This window comes from Mustela erminea, chromosome 14 (assembly GCF_009829155.1).
Source record: "Mustela erminea isolate mMusErm1 chromosome 14, mMusErm1.Pri, whole genome shotgun sequence".
NCBI classification, from domain to species: Eukaryota; Metazoa; Chordata; class Mammalia; order Carnivora; family Mustelidae; genus Mustela; species Mustela erminea.
In genome coordinates this window covers 34,026,329-34,038,597 of record NC_045627.1, presented here as the reverse complement: position 1 = coordinate 34,038,597, position 12,269 = coordinate 34,026,329, and the positions used below count along the sequence as shown (strand labels likewise).

Here is a 12,269-nt window from a genome sequence, read left to right as displayed (position 1 = left end):
TTCACCTTTATTTTCCAAACATATTATTCATTCTGTATTCCCCATCTTGATGAATACATCAACTGTGTACACATAGTGTTGAAAAAGTTTTCTAGACACATCTAAATACCTCCTCTCTCCTCCTTCATCTAAATATTACAAAGTCTTACCATTTTTACCTTCTGAATTTTCTTAGATCCATTCTACTACTACCTAACAATAGTGTTCCATGTTCAGGTGCTCATTGTCTCTTGCCTGGGTTATTGCCTAGTCTTCTAATTGCACTTCCATTCTCGCCAATCTACTAAAAGTTCACTGCTATTGAAAATACACACCTGAGCTTGCTGCTCTTGCACTTCTTTAGCATGCCATGTGACAAATCTCCTGCTTACCTTTCTAGCTGAATTAATCCAGCATTCCTGCTCAGGTTTCCTGTACTTGTCATGCCACTACAGTGGCCTGCGTGCTCATGCCTCAGGCCTTTGCACATGCTGTTTTCTTTACTTGTTGTTCTGTTCTACGCATTGTTAACTTCTACTCACTGTTTAAAAGTTACCTCTGATAAATTTTCTTCAATCCCCTCGAGCCAAGGGACTTTCCTTTATGCTATGAATAACTATTTTAGCTCCCATATAAATTTGTCTCCCCTTCTGATCTGTACGTTCTTTATCTTTGCATTCTTTTTTTTAAAAGATTGATTGATTTTAGAGAGAGAGAGAGCATGCATGGACAGGGGAAAGGACAGAGAGAGAATCTAATGCAGGCTCCTGGCTAAGGGTGGAGCTGACAATGGGACTCCATCTCACCACCCTGAGGTTATGACCCAGGCCGAAACTGAGTTAGACGCTTAACCTACGGAGCCACCCATGCGCTCTTTTTATCTTTGCCTTCTTAACATTAGTGTACTGCCTGATCTATAGAAGTACTCAACAATATTTATTGAGTAAATGGTTGAATTAATTAACTGATATCTTAGAGCCCTCCATTTTTATACTTTGTGATCTTTAAAATTCCTAAATATATTTTGTTCTCTTGCCAGGGTTAAAACTCATATGTTGCTTCTCTACCCACTTGCACAGACTTGTAAGGTCTTTTTTAATCCCATCTGTGTGTTTCTGCATCAGCTGGAAGCATTTAATGTCTCCTAAACTTGGATATCTTATGTGAGCTTTTTCTTCTGGAGCAATTTTAAAAAAGATATTAAAAAAGGATCAATTCCCAAGAAGCTGAATTCTTTAGACTTCTCTGTCCAGATAAATCCCTAATTGACCCTATTTTTTTTTTTTTTTGATGTATTTATTTGATGGAGAGAGAAGCAACAGAGGGAGAAGGAGAAGCAGACTCCCTGCTAAGCAGGGAGTCTGATGTGGGACTCAGTCCCAGGACCCTGGGATCATGACCCTAGCTGAAGGCAGATGCTTAACTGATTGAGACACCCAGGTGCCCTGACCCTATCATTTAATTCCTGTTTTGACCTGATTTAAAATTTTAGGATAAATCAACAGCCTAGGAACCTTTGAACCCATGATACCGTCAGTCAAAACAAAATAAAATAACCATAGTCACCACCCTAACCTTTTGTTTAGAAGGGTGGCATTAATCCCTCCCCCCCCTTTTAAGGGTTCTATTTATTTATTTGACAGAGAGAGAGAGAGAGAGAGAGACAGTGAGACTAAGAACACAAGGAAGGGGAGTAGGAAAAGGAAAGCAGGCTTCCCGCTGAGCAGAGATCCTGATGTAGGGTTCGATTCCAGGCCCCGGGGACCGTGACCTGAACCAAAGGCAGACGCTTAACAACTGAGTCACCTCGGTGCCCCCATTTGTTCCCCTTTTATCTGTGTACCAATTTCCTACATTAAATTTATCCTTTGAGGTGCCCTTCAGGAGAAATGATCTTGCCTTCTCAATTTCCTTTACTTAAACTCTGTAAATGCCTTTCTTTCCCCCCCACCTGCTGCTGTAATATGTTATTTTTTATATGTTCACTGAATCTATCTTTTCTCACAGATTTATCAGCTTGCTATTTAGGATTTGGTAGTTGCCTTGGGCGGGGATAACAAAGCATAAGCTCAAACTCCAAAACGTTTTAGAATTTTTTTTTTTTAAGTATTTGTTTATTTGAGAGAGAGGGAGTGAGTGAGCAAGAGAGAGAGCACAAGAGCAAAGGTGCAGAGGCAGGGAAAAGGAAAGAGAGAAGCAGACTCCCTGCTGAGCAGGGAGCCCAGTGCAGGACTCGATCCCAGAACTCTGGGATCATGACCTGAGCTGAAAGCAGACGCTTAATTGATTGAGTCACCCAGGCATCCCTAGAATTTTTTTTTTTTAATTGCAAAGTTCCTACAACATTAAAGTTACCACAGTTAATGGTGAGATATACATAGCCATCATCAGAGTGAAAGAACTAATACTTTAAACCTTATCTTTCTTTGTAGTGATATGTGTTCACAAACTTTCACCTTTCAGAAACTACCTAAACATTGATCTTGCCATTGTACATAGAGCAGTGTAATGCATAGGTCACTTTGGATGGTATTATGTAATTAGAGCAGTGTAATGCATAGGTCACTTCGGATGGTATTATGTAATTAGGTTTGATTATTGCTCTATTATGCAGAGAATTTTCTTCAGCTCCTTCTGAGTATTCATACTTTTTATCATTATACCTCTGAGAAGTGTGCATCCTATTTAAACATTCAATTATTTTTCTTCCAAATCACACTGAGATAAATGTAGGTAGTGCTATAAAATTGTGGGAAGTTTGAAAATCACTAAGAGCATCACAGGACAAAAACAGTACACCACGTTTGATAAATTTTAGGAAGACTATTTTAGGAATATTTTAGGAAGAATAATTTTGTCCTCTTTCCATAATTCTCTACTATTTTTCAAGTACATTCCATTTCTGATGTGCTACTTACTCAATCTCATGAGAACATTGGTAAAAGTATCATTACCCCACATTTAGAGATGGTAAAACATTCACTGAACGAGTAGAAGACTTACCCTGAACACAGTGCTAATGACAGAGCTGGAACTAGAACCTAGACCAGAAATATAAGGGGGAAATCATAGCAAGCCAAGAAAACTACAAAGTGTCTTGTTTAGGGTAATTAGTGAGTACAACAGTGAGTTGACAGCTACTTCTAACTGTCCTCCCTACATCTTGTAAAGAAGCTAATCTCCCCTAGAGCCTGCATGAAGTCACAGACAGCCTTTATTTTCAGAAAGGAAGGAACTAAAAATATAGTAGCACAGCCATTTATTAACCTCAGGCAACATTATCCCGAGGTAGCAGAGTGTTTTGAAAAACGCATGGGATTTGCAATCAGAAGACTTAGGTTTAGATCTCAGTTATTTTGCCAGCTTCTTAATCTCCTCACACTAAATACCTATTTAGTTAAAATGGGGCTAATAACACCAGCCTTACTGCCTCAAATGGTGTTGTGATGATCAATAAGATATTATCTAGAAGCACTTTATAAATTATGTCATTACTCGTCCCTGTATAGTAGCAAATAAAGGAAATCCTTCCTGTGTAGGAAAGACTGTAACATAGTTGTTAAAATCATAGCTTAGCAGTCATACTGACTTGCTTTACGGTACAAGAAATGCCACCTTCTTGTTCTGTAACTTGGCTCAGGAACTTAGTCTTTCTAAACCTCATTTTTCTTCCCTTTAAAGTGGGGGAGATAATATCTTTTCATAACTTTTATAAAGATTATATAAGATAGGGTATATGGAACACATAAGCTATTGTTAAGCTCTCTTGAATTAGTTTTCTTTAAGATGAACTTTTACTTTATATTAATAATTTTAGATTTCTAGAAACGTTGTAAAGGTAGTATGGAGAATACTCATCTACCTTTCTTCTGGTTTCCTCTGTTGTTAATATCTTACATTTGCTACTTCTGAACAAGCATTGATATATTACTATTAACTCAACTACAGGTTTTATTTGGATTTCACCAATTTTTCTATGAATGCCTTCTTTCTGTTCCAGGAACCAGTCAAGGGTGCCACATTGCCTTTAGTTGTCATGTCTCCCCTATCTCCTTTGGTTTGTGCAGTTTGTCAACCTCCTTCTTTTTCATGATCTTATCATTCTTGAGGAATATTGTCCAGGTATCATGCAGGATGTTCCCCAATCTGGTTTAGCTTGTCGTTTTTCTCATGATTAGATTGGGGTTGTGGACTTTTGGAGAGAATAGCAGAAAGGTGAAGTGCTGCTCTTGTCACAGTGTGTCAAGGGCTGCCTGATACCCACATGACATCACTGATGATGTTGACCTTTATCACTTGGCTAATGTAGTGTTTACCCGGTTTCTCCATGGTATTTTGAGCTAACTTTGATCAGCTATCACTTATATCAGACTTTCTCTTCTTTGTCTTCCCACTGTTTGGAATGATTTTCATTTATATTTACTGCAAATGTCATATTCAGAAATATCTTTTCTGACCACCCAAGCTAAAGCAGTCTCTATGACATTTCACTTTTATGTTTTCTTCACAACATTTATCATTGCCTGAAATTGTCTTGTGTATTTGTTTACCTAGTTTATTCTTTGTTGATAGTCCCCCACTCCCTCAAACAAGAACATAAGCTTCAGGAGAACAGGATCCTTGTAGGATTCACATCTGCACATTTGGTGTCTAGCACAGGGCTAGCATATGCTAAGTACTCAATAACTATTTTTTGAATAATTGTAAAAGAGAGAAAGGTCCAGGATTAAATTATTAGTAAGTATTTCTGAAAAAAAGTGGAAAATAGCTGAATGGTAGGAGGTTCAATTTAATATTCTTAACTGAATCAGTTTAGTTTTAATGAAGAGGTTAAATGCAGTCATAAACATGGAAATAAGTAATCAACATGCTTGTAATTCAACTCTCTTATAATGCACTTAATAATGTGAATGTCAGAGTATTTTTCTGACTTATAAGCAAGATATGACTGACAAATATAAGATCTACTTAGTTATTATACGTCTACGCCATTGTGACCTTTATTTGCTAATTGGCTCAGCTTTCCTATTGTAGAACTTTTTAACAGAATCTGAAGGAGTGTAGAAATAATTGATGCCCTTGATTTTAACTTATACCTGACTTCTTAGTGTCTATTATCTTTTCATTTATATTGACAGAAAAATGGAGCTTTTTTGTATAAATCTTTCTTTTATAACCCATGGTAAGGAAGCTCTCTTTTTATGTGTTTCCTTAGGATTTAAAATCTCCAAATCAGAGGGATGAAATTGCAGGGGCCCGGGCCTCACTGAAGGAGAACTCCCCCCTCTTGCATTCAATTTGCTCAGCTTGTTTGGAACATTCTGATGTTGCTTCCCTCCAAGCCAGCAAGGACACAGTTTGTGAAGAAATTCACAATGCCCTCAATGTAATTTCAAATGCTTCACAAGGCATCCAGAATACGCTTGCCCCACCAGAACCTAAGGCAGCAACACTAGGAAGTGCCCTTGATGAGCTTGAGGTAAGTGGAGAGAAAGATAAAATGTGATTTGCTGTGTCTCAATATGAAAATAAACAGATATGGGTTTTCAGATTAGAGTATAGACTGTGAGTAAATAAAAATCCAGTTACTTTATCAGTCTCCATCATTGCCTTGTGTCTTCCAATAAAATGATTAGCAGGAAAATATTCCTTTACATTTCTCCCAAGGAAGTCAATGAATTTTAAGTGGGATTGTTGATTACACTGAAATGATGATTTTAGTTTACATCAATCAATTTACGAAATATAGGATTTATCCATTCCACAAATACTTATCATTGGCTATGTTCTTTATGCTTGGGATCAAATTGAGTACTGCTCCCATGAAGCTTATGTTCTCAAAGAAGAATAGAGGCAAAAAAACAAAAGCAATGGACATCGTAGATAAGTAAATTGTACAGAATGTTACATTGAGAAGGCAAGATGACTTGGAGGCTTGAAAGAGATTAGATAATTGGGCAGATGGGGATCTAGGATGAAGGTTTGAAATCATGTCCCACTGTTTAAGGGACAGCACAGAAAGCAGGGTGCCTGAGTGGGGAGAATAAGGGGATAAGTCAGAGCTGAACTGAGGAGACAGGTTATGGAGGACTCTGTAGGCTTTTAGTGGCTCTGGCTTTTACTTCAAGTTACATGGGATTTATTGTAAGGTACTAAGTAGAGGTATGACACTTGAGTCTTAAAAGGACTATATTGGCTGCCTGTAGAGTATAGACTGAAGGGGAACAAAGAGAGAAGCTGAAAAACCAGGCAGAAAGCTATTATGGTAATATATGTTCCATTCTTACATTTTATGTTCATCACCTCATTCCATCTCACAGTTTAGTTTGGACCAGGGTGGCATCACTGAATATTAAGGTAAATTTTATAAGTGAAGCCAACTGGATTTGACAGAACAGATGTCAGATATGAGAGAGAGGAGTCGTGGCTGACTTTGCAGGCTGGGTCATCCAAAACACACACTGAACAGAGTTTGGGATACAGAGTGTTGTTACGTATTAGTATATGAGAAGGGAAGAGGAAGGGAGCAGGATTGAGCCAAAGAAGTCTACCTGTAAGCCAGATCCACAAAGCCTAGATCAATCAGCAGAGAGCTCTAGAAGGAGGAGTCCCCTCAAGTGTACCTTGTCAAGCAGAAATAGCCAGGCTTTTTTTTTTTTTCTTTCCTCTTTTTTTTTTTTTTTTCCCCTTTGCCTCTGTCTGTCACTGGGCGCAGGTCATCCTGCCCTGGGAAGGCTATATGATGTCCAGGGATAGGGAAGAAGGAGCAACCCCTTGCAACTGAGGAACTGACCACTGGGGGCCATCTGCTGGCCTCAGTCCCCACAGCTGAGCAGTAAGTCCTACTTGGAAGGGAGATATGGACAGTACACCTCTGTGTCTACCAGAGATAATGACAAGGTTTTTTGTTTTTGTTTTCTTGTTTTTTCTTTAGCAACTGCATGGATAGCTTTCATCAACCATGATAGGGAACACTGTGGGTGAAGCCAGTTTTGAGAGGGAGATCAGAAATTCAATCTTCAACATGTTGAGTTTGAGATACTTATCAGACATTCAAGTTTGATGTCAAAGATAATTAGCTGTACAAGTCAGACATGCAGTTTAATGGGAAGCAAGGTAGAGTAATGTTTAAAGATAAGGGTTTTAGATCTCTTTATGTTGAGGTTCCTATCTCTGCTATGGCACTTATTAGGAAAGTTATTTAATTCTCAGTTTTCTTACCACTAAAATGGGAACAATAGTAGGGCCTACATCATAGTGTGGTCAGAATCAGTAAATTAATAGTACAGGTAAAATGCTTAGAACAGTGACTGGCACATAATAAGTGCTCGATAAACTTTAGCTCTCCTTATCATGAGTAGAAAATACTATTTGGAGGCAAATTCTTCCCTAATGAAATCAATGCAGTTAAATTACTGAAGTTTTCCTGGTAATGTAAAAATTAAACTAAGCACATATAATTCCTATATTGTTCATAACATTATTTTACTTTCATGATAAACTTAGCATGAAAAATCTAATTCATTTAAATTTATAACCTTTATGTTTTTCTTTTAGTTACATATCTTTAAACAGATGCCTTTATTTCTAATCTAACATTATTAAATTCCTTATTATCAATACCTGTGCAAAAATTTAAGTTCCTAATTATTAGCACCTATGTGAAAATTCTAAATAAGGTAGATGATTAGTGGTGACTCTTGAATGGTACCCATAATAAGACTGAAAACTCTTTGTAGGCAAGATTGTGTATCTTAGTGATTTTATGCCAGTGATACTAGCAGAAGTTAGGTCCCCCTAACTTGTTAGTATGTAACATTTCTTGATAGCTAAACAGTTAACATAAATGTATGACTTAATTATTACAGTGTCCTTATAAGATACTTTTGTTTTACAGAATAAAACAAAATGAAACTGAGACTTAGATAAGTTATATAACTTGCTCAAATCAGAAGCCTAGTGAGTGGTAGTATCCAGGAAGTGATCTAGCCTGATTCCAGAAATTATTTCTAAGTTCTGTGCTATATTGAATTCTCACAGATACTCCTTAAGGTGCTTTTTTATGCTAAGATTCTTAGTCTGTGTGAACCATCAGAGAAATTATAAATGTAATCAAGCACCTGGGTCATTTAAATAGAACTAGTCTGTATTTGGAGAGTAGCTAATACGGTGAGGTAAAATTTGTTAAAATGGATGGATAGAATTGTATATAACATTTTTCATAGTACTAAACAGAATTATGTCAGGAGTAAGATGTCCAGTTTATCCCAGACACTCACTCTATATTCTTGGAATTATAGAAGAAAACAGACGATTTCTAAATTCTTCCCTTTTTTGGGACTTCTATCTCTCTTTAATTGAAAGTGGCTGCTACAGGCAAGATAAGGCAGTGGTTAGAGAGAAGGAGAAGTGTGTGTGTGTGTGTGTGTGTGTATAGCACTGACAGGAGTGGGAATAGGTATAGTGATGGCACCTTCCCTTTTTCAAGATAAGTGGCTGACTCACTTCTGAACAAGGCAAGAGGGAGTCCCAAAGATATTTCCTAGAAATCTTAATGCTGTCTTAACAACAATTGAAATCAGTTCTCAGTTAAAGCTAAGGCTGCTCAAACCAGTACAAAATATATATAAAATATCTGAGTTACAAATAGGTGCTGAGGCTGTCTGAACTAGATAAAGCAGAATTTATTGAGCATTTAGCTTTTTAAAATGGTTTTGTAAATTAAATGGTTGCATTTTTCTTTATTTACAGGAAGCTGTGTTGGTAAAAGATCCAAAATAACCTTTGCTCTGTCTTGCCTCTGCAAATATAATACTATGAAATAAACTGATGTAGTAAATACTCTGTTGGGAGTAAGTCTCATTAAATGTTTATAGTGTGGAAATGTATCAGAGTGCTTATTCAACAACTACCATGCTGAAGCTTTGTTAAATCTTTCATTCTGGCTCATGGCTGGTTGAGGGTATGGAATCCAAGATTTATTGGTAAAGGAGAAAATAGAACTTGAATTAGAACACTATGCAAGCTAGAGGGGTTGATTCCTTGGAGAGCCTAATGTGAATTATAGGGCATTCTTTCGCATTTGTGACTGAATGAGAGTTGAGAAGAGTCAAATTATAGATTAACAGAGTTTTGAAAATACTTTTGAGCAAGAAACTTTGCCAGTGAAAATTGCTTTGAAACTCCAAGTCCATTAAGACATATTTTCTCTTGTGCAGTAGGATAAAGTAGCTTTTATAATCATGGTCTGTAAGAATTATCCAGATCCTCATGTGTTAAAGATGATAATAACAAGTGTTTTTTGTTTGTTTGTTTGTTTTTGTTTTTTTTTGTTTTTTTGTTTTTTTGTTTTTGTTTTTTTAGTATTTTTTCATTTTCAAAGAACTATCATATTTATTTTCTTATTTTTGGGTATTAATTTCTGTATTATCATTCACATATTTCTTTATTCCTATTTTTTGTTGTATTTCCAACACCTAGAATGATGGCTCTATACATAGTAAGTGCAAGGTGATTATCACTGAATTGAAAGAAGGAAGCAAGAAGGAGGGAAGAAAGGAAAGCATGCAAGTAGCAATGCTGTGTGTCATTTTGTGATTTGGATTGAAGAGCATTTTCCCTTTACTCCTTTTTTCCCCTTTCCTTTCTCCAGTTGGTAGTGTATGTAGTTGTGGTATATTGCTCTACTTGACTTTTAACTGGGACATGAATTTAGTGAGGTAACTACTAGAAACATATCTAAGTGATAGGCTGCTTAGATTTTTTTCTGGGATAAGAGAAAAATTTTCTATTCTTAGTAGTTTTTTAGCCTAATTTCTATCCTTAGTTTAGATTCCCTGCAACTGCTGAGATCTGCTGTCTTTACTAAGAGTAATAATTTTGAGGAATGTTTTTACCTGAAGGAGAAAACAGGACAATCCTCAGAGTAGCATTTCGTAGCTAAAGAAAAAATAGGCATCACTGATGTCTAAAAGCACTATAATATGATTTCTTTTTAAAAAGGCTTGATTTCTAGAAATATAGTGAACCAGAAGAACTAAAAGTGATATGTAAAGTATTTTTAAATACATGGGTAATATAATAGGTAAATTCAGTTGAGGTCAGCCAGATACAAAGAGCCGACATCCAGACTAGCAAGCCAGCAACAGCACTGTGCTGGCAGATGTGAGAATTTCTTTTCCATTATGGCCTGTAGCTTGAATTTTGAAAGACCATGAACTGAGGAAAAAGCAAAGCTTATATTCTGCCACCTGGAAAGTCACATGAGAGCCTTTGCATGAAGCTGAGGATCCTTTAATTTGACCATCTTATTGAATGAACAAGGAAAACACTTTCCTATAGCAAAAGATAGGAAAACTTGGCTGGCTTAACTTTGGCTCTGGGCAGCTCAGAAAAAAGAATACAAAATACCTTGGAGATTTTTTAAAAAATATTTATTTATTTATTTTAGAGAGAGTGTGCACACACCAAGAGTGGGGTGAGGGGAAAAGCAGAGGGAGGAGAGGGAGAGGGAGTGTAGCAGACTTCCTGCCAAGTGTGGAGCCTGAAGGGGGGCTCAATTTCCAACTATGATGAGATCATGACCTGAGCCAAAATGAAGAGTTGGAGGCTTAACTGACTGGGCCATTCAGGCACGATTGTCTTAGAGATTTTTTACCTATAACTTTATCTTTATCTGGACTTTGGGTCAGAATTCATATTATCTGAATAGCTTCTAAAACCCAAGCTGAAAATATAAAGTTCTGTCTTAGGCATACCTCCAAATACATGCCAGAAGTAAATTCAAGTTCTCTGTTTACTTCTTACCTAGTCCACAAAAAATTCTCATACAGGTCTTAGAAAAATAAATTGTCACAACTCACATAAATAGGCAAGATACATGAATGAGACTTTGCAGAAAACAAACAGCAGTATCAGAACTTCAAACACTGCATATATTGAAATTATGATAGTGAATATAAATATGCTTAATATATGTTATTCACTTACTTATTTACTAAAGTGTGATGAGTATGGTGAAGGAACAAAAGGCTGTCAAAATTGACTGGGCAGAGCTATCTAAAATGAAAAATATAATCATGAAAAATTCAATGGTTAGGCAAGACAGATTAGATAGAGAATTAATGATCTGAGAGATAGGGTTTAAGAAGTTCTTTATAATGCACCACAGAAACACACACACACAAAAATATTTTTTAAGGCAGTTAAGATACATAGAAGATGTGTGACAAGTTTTAAAATATTCTAATACAAGATCCAGAAGAGAGAAAAGTATAAAAAAGATACTAAGAATTCCCTAGGATTGATAGAAGATACCAAAAAAGTATTTTTTAAAAGATTTTATTCATTTATTTGACAGACAGGGATCACAAGTAGGCAGAGAGGCAGGCAGAGAGAGAGAGGTGGAAACAGGCTCCCTGCCAAGCAGAGAGCCCAATGTGGGACTCGATCCCACAACCCTGAGATCATGACCTGAGCAGAAGACAGAGGCTTAACCCTCTGAGCCACCCAGGCACACCCCCCAAAGGAGTATTTTTAAAAGAAGTTCGTGCCTCTGCCCACGAATACACTGAATAAACAACTACACACAGATCAGTTACCTCTGAGAGAAATCCAGAAATTATTTGAGAGACTCCTGTACATTGTGCAACTGAGAAAATGCTCACTTCAAAATAGGTAGGAAATGCTGAGTACACTTTCACTATAAACTCTACCTCTAACACAGCACCACATAAATGAGATGGAACCCCAATATCCCAGCTTCTCCTTGAGGAGCAAAGTTTTTGTTTTTGTTTTAATTGTTGAAGTATGATTGACATACGATATATTATTAGTTTCAGGTATATGGCATATATATCAGTGCTCCCCATGATAAATATAGTCACCATCTGTCGGCAAACAATTTAATGCAGTGTTATTGACTATTTCCCTAGGCTGTACTTTTTATCTCTATGACTAATTTTTTTTATAAATAGAAGTTTGCTTCTATTCCTTCATGCCCTTCATCTATTTTGCTCATCCCCTCACCCATCTCACCTTTAGCAACAGTTTGTTCTCATATTTAAAATATGGTTTTTTTTACTTGTTTTGTTTTATAGATTCCACATTTATGTGAAATCATGTGGTATTTGTCTTTCCTATTTGACTTATTTCACTTAGCATAATACCCTCTAAGTCCATACATGTTGTTGTAAATGACAATATTTCATCCTTTTCTATGTCTGTATAATATTTCATTGTTGATAAGTAACATTTCTTCTTTACCCATTCATTTATTGATGGACCTTTGG

General features: G+C 36.5%; 1 protein-coding gene across 5 annotated transcripts in view; it reads left to right on the top strand.

Annotated features, from left to right (window-relative positions):
• The window catches only part of CTNNA3 (catenin alpha 3), a 1,797,739-nt gene that overhangs the window by 430,593 nt on the left and 1,354,877 nt on the right, over positions 1 to 12,269 (top strand). For all 5 annotated transcript variants that reach the window (XM_032312382.1, XM_032312379.1, XM_032312381.1 and 2 more), the window contains exon 6: positions 5,195 to 5,458. In XM_032312382.1, coding sequence (XP_032168273.1) covers positions 5,195 to 5,458 — 264 coding nt within the window. The remainder of the gene's footprint in view (positions 1 to 5,194; positions 5,459 to 12,269) is intronic.